The 24,464-nt window shown below is 41.0% G+C and overlaps 1 protein-coding gene across 1 annotated transcript; it reads right to left on the reverse strand.

Annotated features, from left to right (window-relative positions):
• Positions 1-6,202: 6,202 nt before the first annotated feature.
• On the reverse strand, positions 6,203-24,114 carry LOC120064789 (myosin heavy chain, fast skeletal muscle-like). The gene is made up of 5 exons (XM_039015392.1): positions 23,942-24,114; positions 23,822-23,882; positions 6,799-6,891; positions 6,596-6,685; positions 6,203-6,310 (listed from the first exon to the last, which is right to left on the reverse strand). Exons 1-5 carry the CDS (start codon positions 24,112-24,114, stop codon positions 6,203-6,205), a joined length of 525 nt encoding a protein of 174 aa, XP_038871320.1.
• Positions 24,115-24,464: the final 350 nt, after the last annotated feature.

Consider the following 24,464-nt stretch of genomic DNA (forward strand, 5'->3'; position numbering starts at 1 on the left):
GATACTTATTATTTCTTTCCTTGGGTCCAGCTCAGCCCCTCTTCCTGCTCCCCCCATTACCGTGTGTTTGTAAATAAACCCTGAGTGTTTGACGGTAGATATTAGTTGTCGTGGTTATTTCGTTCTCACTCTTACTTTGTCACTACTATAATTTGAATGAGTTATGTTACGGGTCCCATTACCATCCCCCCTAGATTGTCGGGCCAAAGAGATTCGTAACACATTGCTATGAACGCTATGAAACCAACCTTACTGAATAATAAATAAATATCCCTTTGTGCTGGCACAAATCTACTACTCACTCAGCATACTACACCTTCTACACTACTCTGACTCTGGCCACTTCAACCTGCCTCTCGCAGGAGGCCCTTGGTACTCCTCCACTGTAAAAAAATATATTAGAAGCTATAGAAATGCATTTATTACTTAGTTTTGACATTTATTCTATTGCAGACACCTTAATGCATACTTTTAAATTATATGTGAACTAAACATACAAATATAAAACATTTTACTTTTAGAGTACTAATGTTACCGTCCCCACTACAACAAAATACTGAAATGTGTGTCATTTTGTCCTTGAAATTTTTTATTGAAATACTGTAGAATTCCATTAATTCCAGTGGAGGACTGCTCCTACTGGGGAGTGCCAATATGGCCGGCCGGTTGCTTCAAAGCCTCAACGGCCAATACATAGCATACGCAATCGAGGGTTTATATACGTTATGGGATAAAAACAATGTAAATCAGGGGTCTTCAACCTTTTCTTGCACAGGGACCCCGTCCCAGGCAAATTAGCAACCTAGGGACCCCCATCCTATACAGTGCATTTGGAAAGTTTTCAGACCCGTTCCCTTTTTCCCCATTTTTTTTTTTTTTACCGTTACAGCCTTATGTTAAAGTTGATTAAATTACATTTCTTTCCTCATCAATCTACACACAATACCCCATAATGACAAAGTGAAAACAGGTTTTTAGATTTTTTTTGCAAATGTATTAAAAATAAAAAACATACCTTATTTACAGAAGTATTCAGACACTTTGCTAAGAGACTTGAAATTGAGCTCAGGTGCATCCTGTTTACATTGATCATCGTTGAGATGTTTCTACAACTTGATTGGAGTCAACCTCTGGTAAATTCAATTGATTGAACACGATTTGGAAAGGGACAGACCTGTCTATATAACGTCCCACAGTTGACAGTGATTGTCAGAGGTCAAAGGAATTGTCCGTACAGCTCCAAGACAGGATAGTGTCGAGGCACAGATCTGGGAAAGGGTACCAAAACATTTATGCAGCATTGAAGGTCCCCAAGGACACAGTGGCACCCTTATTCTTAAATCGAAGAAGTTTGGAACCAGCAAGACTCTTCCTAGAGCTGGCCAAACTGAGCAATCGGGGCCTTGGTCAGGGAGGTGACCAAGAACCCAATGGGAACTCTGACAGAGCTCCAGAGTTCCTCTGTGAAATGGGAGAATCTTCCAGAAGGACAACCATCTCTGTAGCACTCCACCAATCTGGCCTTTACGGTAGATTGGCCAGACGGAAGTCACTCCTCAGTAAAAGGCACATGACAGCCCACTTGGAGTTTGCCAAAAGGAACCTAAAGGACTCAGATCATGAGAAACAAGATCCTCTGGTCTAATGGCCTTAACGCCAAGCGTCAAGTCTGGAGGAAACCTGGCAACATCCCTATGGTGAAGCCTGGTGGTGGCAGCATCATGCTGTGGGGACGTTTTTCAGCGGCAGGGAATTGGAGACTAGTCAGGATCTAGGGAAAGATGAACAGAGCAAAGTACAGTGAGATCCTTGATGAAAACCATCTCCAGAGTGCTCATAACCTCAGACTGGGGTCCTGCAAATGCATCCAACAAGTTTGTAGAGTCACAAACTTGATGTAGCCAGCTCTATTCTTTAAGGAATACCTAGGATAGGATAAAGTAATCCTTCTAACCCCCCCCCCCCCCCCCCCCTTAAAAGATTTAGATGCACTATTGTAAAGTGGTTGTTCCACTGGATATCATAAGGTGAATGCACCAATTTGTAAGTCGCTCTGGATAAGAGCGTCTGCTAAATGACTTAAATGTAAATGTAGTCATTGCATGCTTGGAATATGGGACCAAACATTAAACTTTTTACACATTTTTAAAATAAAAATATTGAAATAATATAATTCCAAAAATGTCCTAAAGATTTTGAACATACAATACAGCTCAGTATTTGAACTATTTACTTTATATAGACATTATTGCTCATCTTTATCAAGGGTGTCAATCATTTTGATCCCACTGTATATACAGTACCAGTCACACCTACTCATTCAAGGGTTTTTCTTTATTTGAAAATGTTTCTACATTGTACAATAATAGTGAAGACATCAAACTGCTTTATGAGGTAGTCACCTGGAATGCATTTCAATTAACAGGTGTGCCTTGTTAAAAGTTAAATTGTGGAATTTATTTCCTTCTAAATGCGTTTGAGCCAATCAGTTGTGTTGTGACCAAGTCCATATTATGGCAAGAACAGCTCAAATAAGCAAAGAGAAACAACAGTCCAACATTACTTTAAGACATCAGTCAATCCAGAAAATTTCAAGAACTTTCCAAATTTCTTCAAGTGCAGTTGCTAAAACCATCAAGCGCTATGATGAAACTGGCTCTCATGAGGACCGCCACAGGAAAGGAAGACCCAGAGTTACCTCTGCTGCAGAGGATAAGTTCATTAGAGTTAACTGCACCTCAGATTGCAGCACAAATAAATGCTTCACAGAGTTCAAGTAAAGGAAACATCTCAACATCAACTGTTCAGAGGAGACTACGTGAATCAGGTCTTCATGGTCGAATTGCTGCAAATAAACCACTACTAAAGGACACCAATAAGAAGAATATACTTGCTGGGCCAAGAAACACAAGCAATGGGACATTAGACCTGTGGAAATCTGTCCTTTGGTCTGATGAGTCCAAATTTGCGATTTTTTTGTTCCAACCGCCGTGTCTTTGTGAGATGCAGAGTTGGTGAACGGATGATCTCTGCAGCACCCGATGTCACAGGAAGGCCAAAAAGATCATCAAGGACAACAACCACCCGAGCCACTGCCTGTTCACCCCGCTATCACCCAGAAGGCGAGGTCAGTACAGCTGCATCAAATCTGGGACAGAGAGACTGAAAAACAGCATCTCAAGGCCATCAGACTGTTAAACAGCCATCACTAACATAGAGTGGCCGCTGCCAACATACAGACTCAAATCTCTGGCCACTTTAATAAATGTAATAAATAGATTTAATAAAGGTATCACTAGTCGCTTTAAATAACGCCACTTTAATAATGTCTACATATCCTACATTATTACTCGTCTCATATGTATATACTGTATTCTATACCATCTACTGCATCTTGCCTATGCCGCATGGTCATCGCTCATCCATATATATTTATATATACATATTCTTATTCATCTCTTTACATTTGTGTGTATAAGGTAGTCGTGAATTTGTTAGATTACTTGTTAGATATTACTGCATTGTCGGAACTAGAAGCATAAGCATTTCGCTACACTCGCATTAACGATCTGCTAACCATGTGTATGTGACCAATAAAATATGATTTGATTTGTGTGGTTTCCACCGTGAAGCATGGTGGAGGAGATGTGATGGTGTGGTGGTGCTTTGCTGGTGACACTGTCTGTGATTTATTTAGAATTCGAGGCACACTTAACCAGCATGGCTACTACAGCATTCTGCAGTGATAGTCCCTCTAAGGCAAACCAGATGAGATGGCATATCATTTGTTTTTAAACAGGACAATGACCCAACACACCTTCAGACTGTGTAAGGGCTATTTGATCAAGGAGGAGAGTGATGGAGTGCTGCATCAGATGACCTGGCCTCCACAATCACCCGACCTCAACCCAGTTGAGATGGTTTGGGATGAGTTGGACAGCAGAGTGAAGGAAAAGCAGCAAACAAGTGCTCAGCATATGTGGGAACTCCTTCAAGACAGTTCGAAAAGCATTCCAGGTGAAGCTGGTTGAGAGAATGCCAAAAATGTGCAAAGCTATCATCACGGCAAAGGGTGGCTACTTTGAAGAATCTCAAACATATAATGTATTTTGATTTGTTGAACACTTTTTTGGTTACTACATGATTCCATATGTGCTATTTCATAGTTTTGTTGTCTTCACTATTATTGTACAATGTAGAAAATAATACAAATTAAGAAATACCCTTGAATGAGTAGGTGTGTCCAAACTTTTGACTGGTACTGTATATACACACACACCCATTACATTTTGGATAGATAGTACTCAAACATCTACATAGTGTTTTCAGTAATAACTATTACCGATAATGAGCTTTTTAATCCCACCCCTCTGCTATTCAATCAAATTTATTTATGAAGCCTTACATCAGTTGATGTCACAAAGTGCTGTACAGAAACCCAGCCTAAAACCCCAAACAGCAAGCAATGCAGGTGTAGAAGCAGGGTGGCTAGGAAAAACTCCCTAGAAAGGCCAGAACCTAGGAAGAAACCTAGAGAGGAACCAGGCTATGAGGGGTGGCCAGTCCTCTTCTGGCTGTGTGGAGATTATAACAGAACATGGCCAAGATGTTCAAATGTTCATAGATGACCAGCAGGGTCAAATAATAATAATCACAGTGGTTGTTGAGGGTGCAAAAGGTCAGCACCTCAGGAGTAAATGTCAGTTGGCTTTTCATAGCCGATCATTCAGAGTATCTCTTCCGCTCCTGCTGTCTCTATTCTCAGCCCATTCCACCAATCTCCGTATTATGTATTATTAACATGGTAAATATAATATAGTATTTGTAAGCTTTGGACATTTTCTACTCCAAACACATAACTGACCAGAAGAACAGTGTGTTAATAGCAATGTGTCCATTGTTATATTTACTATGACAAAACTATTCAAACATGCCGGAGGTCATATGGCAGCTAAAGCCAAATGCTGATATTCCTTATTATGAAATATGTCCGCTCAAAGCAGCCTTTGCCCACAGCTGCAACCACCAGTGTGTGTGTGTGTGTATGGGGTTGGAGGGAGGGGGTTGAACTAGGGGGAGTTGTTGCAGTGAGAGCGAAAGCACGGTACAGATTATGAGGTCTGGTAGTTTATGCTATTTGCTTCTCTTTTTACAGGTGAATGTTGACATGTGGGGAGAAGTGTTCATGGTGCTAAAGACATCAGGACCTGGTGAGATAATAAATCAAAGATAACCACATTGATCAAGATTGTAGCTATTATGACATCATTTCACCTTATTGAGCCAGATGGCTCTCAGGAGTTAACATGGGACGTTGTCAATATGGAGTGGGGTTTACAAATTCGACTTGAATAGTACATACAGCAATATAAGCCTTAGAGACATCTGTGGATTTAGATCAAGGACTGTTAGCAGGTCAATTTTTTTTTTTTTTTAGCAAATTGTTTTGAGCAAATTGTTTAATATGTAGTCAACAGGGAATCCGATGGACTCATGGCGAGCTAAATTTATCTCCTGAGAAATATTAGGTGTGGCATTAATGATAAAGATTAGAATTAAGACTTGTTTATGTGCAGAAGATTTAATAGATCCTTGTGAGCCCCTAGGAGTGCTATTTTTGTTTATCAATTTCAAATACTTAATATGTGATAGTAAAACCAGCATACAGTATTTCATGACTTGATGTTCAAAACATGAATATGAAGGTGATGTTCCAGTGGTCATCGGTCATTTAAGACACCTCTCTCATGCCAATAATATATACCAACAATACGTGTTGTTTTGATGGAATAAACCACAAAGACAAAGGCATGTGAGAAAGTTTGGACTTTACTTGATCACTGTTGACATTTCACAAGAAGATCATATTGTGTGACTGCTTGGAAGTGTGTCTCATCTGTGGCACATCTCCTATTCAGCTGCTTCCTTGCCCTGCAAAAGAATAGAAAATATCACATCTATTTACTAATACAATTCTGCTTGCTTTTAACGTGATTTACCTATGATGATTTCCAGTAAAGTTATAGATACAGTATTTATATCAATGGGATTAACCTGTTGTTAGAATAAAATATAAATACAAATTGATAAAATAATCAAAATTAAGATCTAGTAAGTGAATCACTTATAGGAATATGTTTTTTACATTCCACAGAAGTGTCTTTTTTTTGTACTTCAACTTTCCAGCGTCACGGCTGTTGGCTCACAGCTTGTTGACCTGGGACTCAGCGATGTCAGCACGCTCCTGAGCTTCCTCCAGCTCATGGTGCACCTTCCTGAACCTGGACAGGTGAGTGTTGGCCTGCACCTCCTTGGAAAATGTCATTTAAAAAATTACGGATATTATGAAACCCAATAAATAACCACAAAATAGATTTTGATCTCTGAATTTTTGTTATGCTTACAGAGATTAACATCCATTCTTTACTTTTCTTTGTCTCAAAGGACCAGGACATATAGTAACTACTGTATTATGTTTTTCAAACCGTACATAACATTGATGAAACTGTGCACGTCGATCAAATACGTTTCGGCATGGAACCAAATCTGTGCATCGTGAGATACAGTGTGATATACTATACTATATTCTACTTACAGCCTCCTCAGCTTGTCTCTTGTAGGCCTTCACTTTGAGCTGGAGCTTGTCCACCAGATCCTGGAGCCTGTTCACATACTTCTTATTCTTCTTCAGTCTGTGGCATTATAGACATTCTCAATAATGCTTCTCGAGATACAAAATTTAAAGCCCTATACACTGTATCTACAGTGATGGATATCGTGAAAATAAAGATTAGATACCTGGTAGGTGAACTCCTTGACTCTTCTCTCATATTTGCAGACAACTTTAATAGCATCACCTCCACATCTTTGTTCAGCTTCAACCTCATGCACCTGGAATATTGATACAATATTATCTCAATAAATAATCTATTTTCCCATGTTTATTTTCCCACTTTTCCACACACATAGATACCTCTTTAACTCCAGTCCAAGCATTTGAAAAAGAGAACAACTGATTAAATTTTAAGCTAAGATTTATAACGCTGTTGCACTTTTACTTTTATGTGTTAAAAAGTATTCTGCACTCATCCCACATGGCATAAAGTAGCAATAATAAACATTAAAATTAAAATATGATATAGTTTTGACTTCACTTTATGTTCTTATTAGGACAAATAAAGCATCTTGCTCTTTCATGCTCCCCCACAATCCAGATTGCCTAATGCAGTGGTTCCCAAACTTCTTATAGTCCCGTACCACTTCAAACATTCAACCTCCAGCTGCGTACCCACACTAGCACCAGAGTCATCAAACTCTCAAATGTTGTTTTTTGCCATCATTGTAAGCCTGCCACACACACACTATACGATATATTTATTAAACATAAGAATGAGCTTTTGTCACAACCTGGCTTGTGGGAAGTGACAAAAAGCTCTTATAAGACCAGGCCACAAATAATAATACAATAATAATCAATAATTTTGCTCTTTATTTAGCCATCTTACATATAAAACGTTATTTGTTCATCAAAAATTGTGAATAACTCACCAATAGTTAATGAGGAGGTTGTGCTTGAAAGGATGTACATAACTCTGCAATAACTCTGCAATGTTGGGTTGTATTGGAGAGCGTCTCAGTCTTAAATCATTTTCCACACACAGTCTGTGCCTGTATTTAGTTTTCATGCTAGTGAAGGCCGTGAACCCACTCTCACATAGGTACGTGGTTGCAAAGGGTATCAGTGGCTTAACAGCGCGATTTGCCAAGGCAAGAAACACCGAGCGCAGCCCTATCCAGAAATCTGGTAGTGACTTCTGATTAAATTACATTTTCACAGAACCGCTTGTTACAATTTCGATGAGGCTCTCTTGTTCAGATATCGGTAAGTGGACTGGAGGCAGGGCATGAAAGGGATAATGAATCCAGTTGTTTGTGTCGTCCGTTTCGGGAAAGTACCTGCGTAATTGCGCACCCAGCTCACTCAGGTGCTTCGCTATATCACATTTAATATTGTCCGTAAGCTTGAGTTCATTTGCACAAAATAAATCATGCAATGATGGAAAGACGTGTGTTGTCCTTGTTAATGCAGACAGAAAAGAGCTCCAACTTCTTAATCATAGCCTCAATTTTATCCCGCACATTGAATATAGTTGCGGAGAGTCCCTGTAATCCTAGATTCAGATCATTCAGGCAAGAAGAAACATCACCCAGATAGGTCATTCGTGTGAGAAACTCGTCATCATGCAAGCGGTCAGACAAGTGAAAATTATGGTCAGTAAAGAAAACTTTAAGTTCGTCTCTCAATTTTAAAAAAGCGTGTCTATACTTTGCTCCTTGACACCAGCGCACTACTGTTTATTGTAAAAGCGTTACATGGTCGCTGCCCATATCATTGCATAATGCAGAAAATACACGAGAGTTCAGTGGCTTTGCTTTAACAAAGTTAACCATTTTCACTGTCATGTCCAAAACGTATTTCAAGCTGTCAGGCATTCCCTTGGCAGCAAGAGCCTCTCGGTGGATGCTGCACTGTACCCAAGTGGTGTCGGGAGCAACTGCTTGCACGCGCGTTACAACTCCACTATGTTTCCCTGTCATGGCTTTTGCACCATCAGTACAGACACCATCACATCCTGACCACCAAAGTCCATTTGATGTCACAAAGCTGTCCAGTACTTTACAAATCTCATGTTGTCCTGGTTTTCAGTGGTTTGCAGAAGAGGATGTCTTCCTTAATTGACCCCCCATAAACGTAACGGACATACACCAGGAGCTGTGCCAGGCCCACCACATCTGTTGACTCATCCGGCTGTAACGCATATAATTCACTGGCTTGTATGCGAAGCAGTAATTGTTTCAAAATATATCCTGCCATGTCACTGATATGTCGTGAAACAGTGTTGTTTGATGAAGACATTGTCCGTATAGTTCTTTTTGCCTTTTCCTCCAGCATTGTCCCAGCCATATCCGCGGCAGCAGTAAGAATTAAGTCCTCCACAATAGTATGGGGCTTGCCTGTCCTAGCCACTCGGTAGGTCACCATATAAGACGCTTCTAGCCCTTTCTTATTAATGGTATCTGTTGCTTTTATACATGTCTTACTACTCGAAAGCTGTCTTTATTCTCGCTCAAAAAACTCCCGTGGCTTATTTTTCAAATTGTCATGTTTCGTTTCTAAATGTCTGCTTAAGAGTGAAGGTTTCCCGCGAGAGAGTAACGGTTAATGTAATTGGATGTTAATTATTTGACTAGGCTACCTGTATTTGACATTGTGTTGTTATTTAGCTGAACACTAGATGGTTAAATTTTATTTTTGACATTGAAATGAGGCTACTCAGGGGAGAAAAAAAACTCACCCAAACGTATAGCCCTGTTGGAAAATATAAATGTACTGTTTGAAAATGTTTAAAAAAAAATGTAAATCACACACGACGGCATTGCGCATACCCCATACCCCAGTTTGGGAATAACTGGCCTAATGCATTGAGCCTCACTGTAATGTAAGTGTGAGGTACTTTTCAGCATCCAGCTGTAGAACACCCTATGCTCAAACTCCCTGATGGCTGCACAGTTACCTTCACATTTTGGGTTGGAATGTATGTGAATGTATGTTTCTATTGGTACTTTTGTTTTCAAAACTGTGCAGTTGAATCTGTACATAAACAGTAACTACATGTAAAAACAGCTGATCTTCCCTGCAATGTGAATTACTGTAAGCCCACAGCTGCAGCCAATGAGAGAGAGAGAGCGAGAGAGAGCGAAAGCGAGAGAGAGAGAATTTAAGCATCTGTGTGCAAGCAAGTGTCTGTGTAGGCCTATGTGCATTTGGAGCTGGAGCTGATGTGGTAGTGAGAGCGAGAGTATGACACAAACTACCACATGTGCTAAGATGAAGAATACATTTGTGGTGTAGAAGACTGTCAGCATCAAAACCCAGTGACGATGAGTAGCATAATAACAACAGTCAGACAGGAATGTCTGTTATCATCATGTCTAAATATAGCATGACAACAATTGTCCAGAGAGAGTCCAGATAGTGTACATTCAACTTTTCAATATGACCATTGGTGAGTATAGAGTATACTAGGGGTGTAAGGTACACATATTGGTACTAAACCGTTCGGTATGGAGACCTCGGTTCAGGCTGCACTATGAACCCATATTCATATATTTCATGTTTAATTCGTTTTTTTAACACTAGTCCAATAGGCTATGCCTACACTGCATTGAAATAAACATTGTTGGATATTCCGTTAAAACAACTATAGTCTATGCGCATGTTGTAATCAAAATTCTAATCTTAATTGGTGTATTTCACACTATCCTTTTGTGAGGCGCACTTTGAGAACATTTTGGCTTCCCAGTAGAAGCCAAAATGTATTGAATTTAGAAGGATATCAACTAAATGTATTGAATTTAGTAGGATATCAACTAAATGTATTGAATTTAGTAGGATATCAACTAAATGTATTGAATTTAGTAGGATATCAACTAAATGTATTGCATTTATTAGAACATTAATGAATTTTCCCAAGATGGTGATGAGACATAAACAAAATGCAGAAGTGATTCATATTTTCCTTTAACTTTCTGAAGAGGCAACGGTGCGGGAATGACACTATCTGTGTGTGTGTGAGTTTTGTCTGTCACTATGCAGCTGTTAGCGATGATGCTAATGACAACAGTCTTCTGGTAGATGTAAAGGCTTTCCCAAAAACCTTCTCAATTAAGAGTTGTCATGACTCTCCTGTGACGATCTGAAGGATCAGGTTACAGTGGGTCCGCTCTATAGCGTGCTCTCTCTCGTAGAGGGAGAGAGCGTGAAGTCGGCTGTTTTTTGGCAGTCGTAAAATACGCTGCCTCTATGCTCTATAGTGTTTGAGATTGGAATGTAAACTGTGGAACACAGAGACACACTTGAACATCAAAAGTTGGAAAAATTAAACAATGTTTATATTTTTGAGAATGTGGGAGTGGTCCGTGGACACTTAAGATACATGAAGGGCAAGAAACACACATTACTGTGTCTTTGTTTGTGTACACTTCTCAATTATGGGGTTTACATCTACATGTTGTGAAACGTATATGAATACATATGAAACTATTTGTGAAAAGATGAAATGTGATGTTACTCTAAATGAGAGCATGGGTTTTCATATCAAGTTTCACTAGTCAGTGGCCATGCCCCCGTGAATACAGACATTTACATCGGCATCATGGAATGCCCTCTTTTTCCAAAGAGTATAAAACCACCCATAGGCGGAAATCCCAGGGGGTACGGGGGGGACACGACCCCCCCATCCTGGGAAAAATATGACTTGTCCCCCCCAATATATCACTGTAAACATAACTATGTAATTTGAATAATATTAATAATACGCAATGAAAGCACTTGTGCTGATTATAGACACTTAATAGCGCGTTTTTAAGTTTCAATAGATTGCGAACTCCCGCCCTTTGTCTCATAATGGTTTGATCCACTACCCCCCCCCCCTCTTTGCTATCGTCAGTTTATTCCAAGATCATTATGCAGCTGTAGTGCTTCGAAGTCCCTGTGATAAGGTTAGCGATAAACTGAACTCCAAACTGAACAGAACTACACTCTCTTCTACCATTGTCTTAAATATCTTTAATGGTCTCTTTGCAAAAGCTAAATTGTCGCTACGGGACTTTGAAGCACCTGTGTGCCGATCTTGGAGTAAACTGACGATAGCAAAGATTATAGCAAACACCACAGAAACGGAATTGGTGCTCGCTAGCTCAGCAAATTCAGCTATTGTGGAAAGCCAGCCAATATAAAACGGAAGCATAAACTATATTAAAATTACAAAAGGTTGCAGCATACGTTGTGTAAATGGTGAACTCATACAGCTGTCAACCCTTGTCACTGCAATCCGTTTCACATTTGCTAGCTGACTAGCTAGCTACCTTGTAGATCGAAGCCCATTATGGAATGATAATAGATGATAGACATCTCCTACTGTAAATAACCTGCACACTGTGTGTGTGTGTAGCCAGCCAGCCAGCCAGATAGAAAAATGGCAAAGAAATAAAAAAGATGGACATCAGAACATTTTTCAGTACACCAAAACGCTAAGTAAGAACCCTAGTAGCCGAATATCTCATATACTAGTTGATAAAATGTTCATAAGAAAGAAGTGAAGTACTAATGGAAATGTTTCAAATGTGTCATTAGGCAGAGCAGGCATCAGATGGCACACAGACAGCAGAGCTGGGGACAGATAGGCAGGGACAGACTGGCAGAGACAGGGAGTCTCAGGTAAGTTTGTTGAGTCTGTTTGGCAACATTATGAAAGGTTCTCTCTTTTTTGGACTTGTAAAATAGGGACATAATTGGACAATGCCATGGATACCCCCACTCTCAACTTAAACTGGTGACTGAACTAAGATTTTTTAAGGCAATGGTATTGATGTTGTGATTAATTGTGTAGTTTTGGGTACCGGTAGTTAGGAGTATGGCAAACACCTTATTTATTTTTTAGGAGACAGACTGTGAGTCAGTGAGGGTGGTGAAAGGGAAATGGCCAGGGAGAGAGACTTCAGAGGACAGTGTCACAGCCACGGCAGGACGAGGTGTCACCCTTGTTGCCAGCAGCACCAGTATAGGGCACAGTGGCACAGCATTGTCCAGTTACCTCAGTGATGGCACAAAACCATATCAGCCACACCCACAATTTATAGAACAGCAAACTCTTGCCAACAGAGTGTTGACATTTCAAGAGAAATGGTTTCGCGATTTCCCCTGGCTACATTATAATCCATCAATTAAAGGAGTGTTGTGTTTTCACTGTAGCCAAGGGTTTTGTAATGAGTGCGTACTGGCGGCAGAGAAGTCAGGCGCAGGAGAGCAAAGACTGTGTTACAACGGCGCAGTTTAATAATAAAAATCACTGTGAACAAAAACAATAAATATATACAATGGGAAAAAAAACTTCGCACGCCAGACATAACGTGCACAAACTCTTGCAATCAACAATTCCGGACAAGGACATATGGTATACAGAGGGTTAAATACACAACATGTAATTATGGAATTGGAACCAGGTGTGTGGGAAGACAAGACAAATCAAATGGAAAACGAGAGGGATCGACTTCGGCAAAAGTCGTGACAGTTTTTCAAGCCAATTTTGGCCAAAGAGCGGATGCTGCCTTCATTAGTGCAGGATTTAGGAACTGGAGAAAAGCCATTGAAAAATTGACAGCACATCAAAACTGCCAAACCCACTGCCACTTTGTAACTGTAACAGCACACCAACTAAATCCAATCAGTGTCCAATTATCCAGCGCGTGGGGTAAACAGCAGGAGGACGCAAGGCATTGCTTGATGAAAATTGTTAGTTCAGTGCGGCATGTAGTTAGACAGGGACAAGCCTTTAGAGGCCACACGGATGACAGTGGGAATTTAAACCAGCTTTTGAAACTTAGGGCAAAAGAGGATGATCCCATTTTACTGAATTGGTTAACAGAGCATACCACAATGTACACAGGCCTCAAAGCACAGAAAGAAATTCTGAACATCATGGCCAATACAGTCATTCGAGGCATTGCAGCTGAGATTAAGTCTCTTCCGATTGTACAATTTTCAGTAATTGTTGATGGTACTCAAGATGTCTCTGGTGCTGAACAGGAGAGTGTCTGCCCGCGTTATGTTGACCATGACCTTGTCCCTCACGAGGAGTTTATTGGGCTATACAGGGTGTAGGAAACAACAGGCGAGGGAATTACGAAAGTGGCAACTGATGTGTTGTTGATTTGCCCATGTCTGCCTTACGTGGGCAGAGTTACAATGGTGCCTCGAACATGGCAGGAAAATACACAGGTGCACAGGCAATTGTGAGGAGGCAGCAGCCATTAGCCCTCTATGTGCATTGTGTAAATCTGATTACACAGGCTGCCTGCTCAGCCTCCCCACTGATCTGGGATTCCCTTGCTTGGGTCCATCAGTTAGGTGTTCTCTATGTCCAGTCAGGAAAGTTTAAGAGCAGGTTTGAATCAATTGCCACGTCCAAAGATACAAATCTGACCACCCTGAAACCCCTATGTCCAACAAGGTGAACTGTGCGGAATACTGCTATGAGAGGTACTAAGCAGCCTAGAGGAGATGGCAAAAACTGCATCCAAGACAGCTTCAACTGCCAGTGGCTTATTCGAGCACTTCAGCAGAGGCAAGACTGTGTTGGGCCTCACACTTGCCTCTGCTGTTCTTGGAGAGCTTGAATGTCTAAACATTTCACTGCAGAAGAAAACTCAGACTGTCTCTGGTGTGCAGGCTGCAGTCGACTGTGTGCGGTCATCTCTTAGGGGCAAGAGAAATGACAAAAGCTACCTTGCACTGTATGAGAAAGCAACAACATTGATTGACTCCATTGAATCCATTGAGTCACACTCAAGACGATTTGCTGGCAAAACAGTGGATCACTATAGGGCAGAATTCTTGGATGGTGTGGAGGTTCAATTTGGCGACCGTTTTGACCAGGACAGTCTAAACGTCCTGCAAAAGTTGGAAAGAGCGCTTCTCACGGGGGAGTTGGATGAGTCTCTAGATCAGTACCCTGAGCTGAACATAGATTTACTTTCAGTGCAGTTGCCTCTCTTTCGCAAAACAAATACCCCTGTAGCAGCAGTGGAGAGGCAGCAGAGGTCCTCAGGAGGCTTCCAGTGGAGGTGCGGGGGTTGACCAAGTTGAGGTGCTGATCAGAATTTTGTTTGTGGTGCCAGTGTCTTCATGTGAGGCTGAGAGGAGTTTCAGTGCACTCCGCAGGTTGAAGACTTGGTTACGGGCCAGCATGGGCCAAGAGAGACTGAACGGCGTAGTTATCTGTAATGTACATAAAGACAGGCTGGACAGTCTCAAAAGGGAAAATATCTGCCAGCAATTTGTTAGATCCATTGAAACCCGCAAACATATGTTCGGTTCTTTTGTTCAGTAGTGTGTATAGCAGTGGTTCTCAACCTTTTTGGGGTACTGGAACCCCTGCATAATTTTAGCAAAGCGTGCAAGGTTTTGAGTGGTCCTCAGGGACCTCCACCCCTCTGTATTATATGTAAAGTTACTGGAATCCTTGTGCTGAATACGTTCATTACACTTTTTTATTTCACGGACACCTTGCAATTACACCAGGGACCCCTGGGGGTCCACGGAACCCTGTTTGAGAACCCCTGGTGTATAGTATGATATTTGTTATTTTGTTTAGTAGTTTTCGGTTTTTAGTACATGACAGTACACTTACTAATTATTTATTTTATGTTATTTTATTTTAAATTGCGTGCTTTGTGTGACATACCTGTACTTGTCCATAGCTGCTGTTTGAAGAGTTGAGACACTGACTGAACAATAAATATGTATTTTAGAAGGACATTTTGGTTGATTTATTTGGGTTATTCATTGAAGTAGTTATTTCGCTTTGAGAACTGTACTTATTTGTATATTTTTGTTCTCGTAAAGCTATTGTAGTAGACTCAGGCCAGTGGCAGATATTTAATGACTATATAAATGTATCAGAAAATGTAACGCGCTTCCTCCTTCTCCTCATCCGAAGAGGAGTAGCAAGGATTGGACCAACGTGCAGCGGGTTGTGAATACATAATGATTTATTTGAAAGACTAAGACAAACACGAAAAACACTTGATACTTTTACAAAACAACAAACGAAGTAGACAGACCTGGACTACGAACTTATATACAACGAAGAACGAACGAACAAGTACTGATTACAAACAAAACGAACTCACGATACAGTCCCGTATGGTGCAACAAACACTGACACAGGAAACAATCACCCACAAACAAACAGTGAGAACAACCTACCTTAATATGACTCTCAATCAGAGGAAACGTCAAACACCTGCCTCTAATTGAGAGCCATACCAGGCAACCCAAAACCAACATAGAAACAGAAAACATAGACTGCCCACCCAAAACTCACGCCCTGACCAATAAACACATACCAAACAACAGAAAACAGGTCAGGAACGTGACAGAAAAAGTCAAATTAAAAGGTCAATTCAATACTGAGACCAACTTTGTGATGGTTCTCAATGGAGATTATTTTAGACGAGATCACACCATGTTCATTGTATTTACGAAAACTGCACCCATACATTGCCATTGCCACCTACTGGCCTTTCTTGGTATTGCTGGTTGTAAATACATACTGGACTGATAAGGAACACTGCTATAACTATTATTAGTAGTAGTATTATAACGATTTAAACATTTGAACAAGTTGGGGCAACTCTTCTGTTAACTACCTATCAATTATCCAGTAGTAGTAATTATGGTTCCTCAATATACATTTAACATATTACAATGTAGGCTATGTGTTACAGCACTACTTTTGGTGTCCCCCTCAGGAATTGCTCTTGAGAAAATTTCATGTACTTGTCCCCTCCAAAGTTGATATCAGATTTTCGCCCCTGGTTGTTACTTACTTGACACTCACGGTCTGCTACCCTGTGCACAGTTGCTGCTGCTTGACAAATGTGGAACCGGTCGAATTTTGTTGCTTCCAGCCTACAAACAGAAACTAAAACAGCAAGCTCCCGCGCTCAGGTCTGTTCAACGCTGGTCCGACCAATCTGATTCCACGCTTCTAGACTGCTTCGATCACGTGGATTGGGATTGGGATCCGCATTGCGTCCAACAACAACATTGACGAATACGCTGATTCGGTGAGCGAGTTCATTAGAAAGTGCATTGACGATGTCGTACCCACAGCAACGATTAAAACATTCCCAAACCAGAAACCGTGGATTGATGGCAGCATTCGCGTGAAACTGAAAGCGCGAACCACTGCTTTTAACCAGGGCAAGGTGACCGGAAACATGATAAATACAAACAGTGTAGCTATTCCCTCCGCAAGGCAATCAAACAAGCTAAGTGCCAATATAGAGACAAAGTAGAGTCGCAATTCAATAGCTCAGACACAAGAGGTATGTGGCAGGGTCTACAGTCAATCACGGATTACAAAAAGAAAAACAGCCCCGTCGCGGACCAGGATGTCTTGCTCCCAGACAGAATAAATAACTTTTTTGCTCGCTTTGAGGACAATACAGTGCCACTGACACGGCCCGCTACCAAAACTCTCTCCTTCACTGCAGCCGAGGTGAGTAAAACATTTAAACGTGTTAACCCTCGCAAGGCTGCAGGCCCAGGCGGCATTCCCAGCCGCGTCCTCAGAGCATGCGCAGACCAGCTGGCTGGTGTGTTTAAGGACATATTCAATCAATCCTTATCCCAGTCTGCTGTTCCCACATGCTTCAAGAGGGCCACCATTGTTCCTGTTCCCAAGAAAGCTAAGGTAACTGAGCTAAACGACTACCGCCCCGTAGCACTCACTTCCGTCATCATGAAGTGCTTTGAGAGACTAGTCAAGGACCAGGAGGCTGAAGAAATTTGGCTTGTCACCAAAAGCACTCACAAACTTCTACAGATGCACAATCGAGAGCATCCTGTCGGGGTGTATCACCGCCTGCTACGGCAACTGCTCCGCCCACAACCGTAAGGCTCTCCAGAGGGTAGTGAGGTCAGCACAACGCATCACCGGGGGCAAACTACCTGCCCTCCAGGACACCTACACCACCCGATGTCACAGGAAGGCCATAAAGATCATCAAGGACAACAACCACCCGAGCCACTTTTAAACTATGCCACTTTATGTTTACATACCCTACATTACTCATCTCATATCTATAGACTGTACACTATACCATCTACTGCATCTTGCCTATGCCGTTCTGTACCATCACTCATTCATATATCTTTATGTACATATTCTTTATCCCTTTACACTTGTGTGTATAAGGTAGTAGTTGTGGAATTGTTAGGTTAGATTACTTGTTGGTTATTACTGCATTGTCGGAACTAGAAGCACAAGCATTTCGCTACACTCGCATTAACATCTGCTAACCATGTGTATGTAACAAATAAAATTTGATTTGAAATTTGAAAGTAGGACATCAAGGTCCCTGAAAACAATTGAAGGCTGCTGACGGGAGGACGGCTCATAATAATGGCTGGAACGGAGCAAATGGAATGGCATCAAACACATGGAAACCATAGATGTGTTCGAATACCCATACTAACATACTGTATACTACATACTTAATGAGTATATACTACATACTATTAGTTAGTCTGTCTTTGTGTCGGTAATACGGTAAAGGCTTGTCTAGTTGTTTTTGTTGAGCGTACTAGCACTTCGCCAGTCTACCGGAAGTTGATGCTGTTGCTATGCAACCTCTTGCTAGCTTGTTATTAGCATAACAAATGACTAGCTAGACGTTTTACGATTTCGGGGTTGTGTTATTCAATTCAATCTGGAGTGCCAGAGTGCACTCTGGGCGTTTGGCTAACGCGTTGACTAGCTACTTCCATTAGACATGCGAGAACACCTCTCTCTGACCTTTTTTCTCAACCTAGCATAGCTGATTAGTCTATTTCCATGTTATGCAGATCGTTGGTTATTGTAATTGTGCTGCTAGCAACAATTTAATTCTGCTTTTATTGCCAACGTTTACTGACACCAGCCATATTTAACTGGTGTTGAGCGTTTGTAAATTCATCAGTTATTCCGCACGAGAGTGCTATTAACTCCATTGAAACGCACAACGACTATACCACTTAGCTAAGCATGATGTGAATAATCAAGTCAATAAACGCTGGGTAGTTAGTTAGATAGCAGATAGTTAATATACTGCCTGGCAAGTTCGATGTACTTGTGTTTGTATTTATTATGGATCCCCATTAGCACTCTTCCTGGGGTCCTGCAAAATTAAGTCAGTTTATACAATTTTAAAAACATTAACGTTACAATACATTCACAGATTTCACAACACACTGTGTGCCCTCAGGCTCCTACTCCACCACTACCACAAATTTTACAGTACTAGATCCATGTGTTTGTGTGTATCGTGCGTATGTTATCATGTGTGTGTGTGTATGCATGTGCCTATGTTTGTGTTGCTTCACAGTCCCCGCTGTTCCATAAGGTGTATTTTTTATCTGTTTTTTTTATCTGATTTTACTGCTTGCATCAGTTACTTGATGTGGAATAGAGTTCCATGTAGTCATGGCTCTATGTAGTACTGTGTGCCTCCCATAGTCTGTTCTGGACTTGGGGACTGTGAAGAGAACTCTTGTGGCATGTCTTATGGGGTATGCATGGGTGTCTGAGCTGTTTGCCAGTAGTTCAGACAGACAGCTTGGTGCATTCAACATGTTAATACCTCTCATAAATACAAGTAGTGATGAAGTCAATCTCTCCTCCACTTTAAGCCAGGAGAGATTGACATGCATATTATTAATATTAACTCTCTGTGTATATCCAAGGGCCAGCCATGCTGCCCTGTTCTGAGCCAATTGCAATTTTCTTAAGTCCTTTTTATTGCCACCTGACCACACGACTGAACAGTAGTCAAGGTGTGACAAAACTAGGGCCTGTAGGACCTGCCTTGTTGATAGTGTTGTTAAGAGGGCAGAACAGCGCTTTATTATGGACATACTTTCCCCCATTTTAGTTACTGTTGTATTAATATGTTTTGACCATGACAGTTTACAATCCAGGGTTACTCCAAGCAGTTTAGTCATCTCAACTTGCTCAATTTCCACATTATTTATTACAAGATTTTAGTTGAGGTTTAGGGTTTAGTGAATGATTTATTTAGGACTAACTTATTCCTTGCCACCCACTCTGAAACTAACTGCAACTCTTTGTTAAGCGTTGCAGTCATTTCAGTCGCTGTAGTAGCTGACGTGTATAGTGTTGAGTCATCCGCATACATAGACACTCTGGCTTTACTCAAAGTCAGTGGCATGTCGTTAGTAAAGATTGAAAAAAGCAAGGGGCCTAAACAGCTACCCTGGGGATTTCCTTATTTTACCTGGATTATGTTTGTGAGGCTTACATTAAAGAACACCCTCTGTGTTCTGTTAGACAAGTAAATATTTATCCACATTATAGCAGGGGGTGTAAAGCCATAACACATATGTTTTTCCAGCAGCGGACTATGATTGATAATGTCAAAAGCTGTACTGAAGTCTAACAAGACAGCCCCCACAATCATTTTATAATCAATATCTCTCAGCCAATCATCAGCCATTTGTGTAAGTGCTGTGCTTGTTGAGTGTCCTTCCCTATAAGCGCCCTGAAAGTCTGTTGTCAATTTGTTTACTGTGAAATAGCATTGTATCCGGTCAAACACAATTTTTTCCAGAAGTTTACAAAGGGTTGGTGGCTTTAGGGGGCTTTACTATTCTTGGGTAGTGGAATGACTTTAGCTTCCCTCCAGGCCTGAGGGCACACACTTTCTGGTAAGCTTACATTTTATATGTGGCAAATAGGAGTGCCAATATCGTCTGCTATTATCCTCAGTAATGTTCCGTCCAGATTGTCAGACCCCGGTGGGTTGTCATTGTTGATAGACAACAATAATATTTTCACCTCTTCCACAATGACTTTACAGAATTCAAAAGTACAATTCTTGTCTTTCATAATTTGGTCCGATACACTTGGATGTGTAGTGTCAGCGTTTGTTGCTGGCATGTCATCCATAAGTTTTCTTATCTTGCCAATGAAAAAGTCATAAAAGTAGTTGGCAATATCAGTGGGCTTTGTGATGAATAAGCCATCTGATTCAATGAATGATGGAGCCGAGTTGTCTTTTTTTCCCAAAATGTTATTTAACTTCTCTGGGATATGTGGGATGCTAACGTCCTACTTGGCCAAAAGCCAGTAAAAATGCAGAGCGCCAAATTCAAATAAATTACTATAAAAATCAAACTTTTATGAAATCACACATGAAAGAAACCAAATTAAAGCTACACTTGTTGTGAATCCAGCCAAAATGTCTGATTTCAAAAAGGATTTACGGCGAAAGCACACCTTGCGATTATGTTAGGTCAGTACATAGCCACAGAAAAACACAGCCATTTTTCCAGCCAAAGAGAGGAGTAACAAAAAGCAGAAATAGAGATAAAATGAATCACTAACCTTTGATGATCTTCATCAGATGACACTCATAGGACTTCATGTTACACAATACATGTATGTTTTGTTCGGTAAAGTTCATATTTATATCCAAAAATCGGAGTTTAGGCGGGACGCTACTGTCTCACTTGGCCAAAAGCCAGAGAAAATGCAGAGCGCCAAATTCAAATAAATTACTATAAAAAAATCTAACTTTCATTAAATCACACATGAAAGATACCAAATTAAAGCTACACTGGTTGTGAATCCAGCCAACATGTCAGAATTCAAATAGGCTTTTCGGCGAAAGCAAACGATGCTATTATCTGAGTTAGCACCATAGTAAACAAAGCGAGAGAAGCATATCTCATCCCTGCAGGCGCGACACAAAACGCAGAAATAAAAATATAATTCATGCCTTACCTTTGACGAGCTTCTGTTGTTGGCACTCCAATATGTCCCATAAACATCACAAATGGTCCTTTTGTTTGATTAATTCTGTCGATATATATCCAAAATGTCCATTTATTTGACGCGTTTTATCCAGATAAACACTGGTTCCAACTTGTGCAACGTGACTACAAAATATCTCAAAAGTTACCTGTAAACTTTGCCAAAACATTTCAAACTACTTATTATATTTTGTATTTTTTTACGTAAATAAATCGATAAAATTGAAGACGGGATGATCTGTGTTCAATACAGGATTAAAACAAACTGTAGCTAGCTTTCTGGTCATGCGCCTCTAACAAACAGGACACTTCGAGTGACCCTCGTTCAAGATGGCCGTACTTCTTCATTACACAAAGGAAAAACCCTCAACCAATTTCTAAAGACTGTTGACATCCAGTGGAAGCGGTAGGAACTGCAAGAAGGTCAATTAGAAATCTGTATTCCCAATGAAAGTCCATTGAAAAGAGAGTGACCTCAACAACAAAAAAATCTGAATGGTTTGTCCTCTGGGTTTCGCCTGCTAAATAAGTTATGTTATACTCACAGACATGATTCAAACAGTTTTAGAAACTTCAGAGTGTTTTCTATCCAAATCTACTAATAATATGCATATCTTATCTTCTGGGGATGAGTAGCTGGCAGTTGAATTTGGGTATGCTTTTCATCCAAACGTGAAAATGCTGCCCCCTATCCTAGAGAAGTTAAGGTGCCCCAAAGCTTTTTACTATCATTCTTATATCATTAACATTGTTTGATAGTATAGTTTATTTTTATTTAGTTTAGTCACATGATTTCTTAATTTGCAGCACATTTGCCAATCAGTTGGGCTGCCAGACTTATTTGCCATACCTTTTACCTCATCCCACTCAACCATACAATTTTTCAATTGCTCTTCAATCCAAGGGGATTTACATTCATTTTCTTAAATGGGTACGTGCTTATTAGTAACTGGAATAAGCAATTTCATAAATGTGTCAAGTGCAGCGTCTGGTTGCTCCTCATTACACACCACAGACCAGCAAATATTCTTTACACCATCAACATATGAATCATTACAAAATGTATAGTATGGCCTCTTATACACTCACTATATTAGGCTCAGCCTTTGGAACTTTGGTTTTCCTAGATATGGCTATTATATTGTGATCACTACATGCTATGGATTTGGATACTACTTTAAAGCAAATTTCTGCAGCATTAGTAAAGATGTGATCAATGCATGTTGATGATTTAATTCCTGTGCTGCTTTTAACTACCCTGGTAGGTTGACTGACAACCTGAACCAGGTTCCAGGCACTGGTTACAGTTTCAAGTTTTTTCTTGAGTGGGCAGCTTGATGAGAGCCAGTCAATATTTAAATCACCCAGAAAATATACTTCTCTGTTGATACAACATACATTATCAAGCATTTCACACATATTATCCAGAAACTGTCTGTTAGCACTTGGTGGTCTATAGCAGCTTCCCACAAGAATGGGCTTTAGGTGAGGCAGATTAACCTGTAGCCATATTACTTCAACAGTATTTAACATTAGATCGTCTCTAAGCTTTACAGGAATGTGGTTCTGAATATAGATTGCAACACGGCCCCCGTTGGCATTTCTGTCTTTTCGGTAGATGTTATAACCATGTATTGCTACCACTGTATCATCAAAGGTATTCTCTAAGTGAGTTTCAGAGATAGTCAGAATATTAATGCCATCTGTTATAAGCAAATTATTGACTTCATGGACCTTGTTTCTCAGGCTGCATAACTCTGGTTCATAGGCTCATGATTACTGCATACAATAGCTGTAGGATAAACAGAGGAATTTGGTGCAATTAGGGGCACATACATTAAATTACTTACATTGTGTTTGCCAATGCCCCTAGGATCATGTACATTTGATGCAGCATTATGACGACTCATTGTCACAACGATAGGAAAAGTCATTGTTTCAACACAGCCTTGAAATGCATGGACAGAGTCCATGAGCCAAGGTGATTTGGATGGACTCTGTCATTCCTGTAGAATATCTTCTGTTTCCAGAAGGTGTAAAAGTTCTCTATAAAAGTGTCTCTAGCAGAGCTACAGTAATATTTTAGCTAGATGTGTAATGCCAGCAGTCTGCTGAATCTTTCACACCCGTGGCCCAACAATGGTACTGGACCTGAAATGATTTCCCGTTTTTTGGGGTCTTTCATAATAAAATTAGTTCTTTAAAATCCATTTTCAAATGTTCCGAGCTAGCCCTCCTGATTTTGATTGACCCCACATGGACTACGACAGTGTCAGCTCCCGGCATCTGCCATAGAACAGTCGGAAGCAGCCTTGTGATGTCCTGTACTTGTGCTCCTGGGTAGCACCGGGTTTTTGCCTTGGGAACCGAGATGTTTCTCACCATAGAGCTGCCTATGATGGCAGCAGCCTCACGGTCTGATGAGGGTGGGAGCTCCGAGGATCTGAACCCGAGGTAGAAGCCACCGGAGGGAGACAGAACCGAGGACAAAGATGCAGGTACCTCCGGATCCGATTTGAATCGGGGCCCCCAAGGAACAAGGCGCCGGAACCTCTGGATCCAGGGTGGCAAAGCTGTTTCTGGTCTGTGTCAGATCTGGGTTCAACATCTCCATGGAGACCCCCGTTGCCAGAGGACGCTTTCTTCGACTTCCACGGCGAGTGACGTACCTCCATGGCTGGTTGGTTGGGTCGAGAACTGCTCTGTTCTCCAGGGTATGGGCGAGACCCCTTCGGGGATGGAACCCTGCTGAGCACCAGCCAGTCGGCTGTGGAGCGTCGACACGGCGGCAAAACTTCCACCAGACCAGAGCGACATCCGGCTACTGGGGTGGAAGAAAAATAAAAAGTAGGCGGGCGTGGATTCCCCCGTAGCTTGTGTAGGTTTGCTACTTGCTTGCTTAGAGTAGCCACTTCGCTCCTGTAGTCCTCCGCAAGCAAGCAGTTGCTACATTGAAAGTCAGTGCGGTCCACATTGTCCCGGAACAAAGCAAAGTGAACACAGCTCCTGCAGTGCAGGAAACATT

The sequence above is a fragment of the Salvelinus namaycush genome, chromosome 20 (genome assembly GCF_016432855.1).
Source record: "Salvelinus namaycush isolate Seneca chromosome 20, SaNama_1.0, whole genome shotgun sequence".
Lineage (NCBI taxonomy): Eukaryota > Metazoa > Chordata > Actinopteri > Salmoniformes > Salmonidae > Salvelinus > Salvelinus namaycush.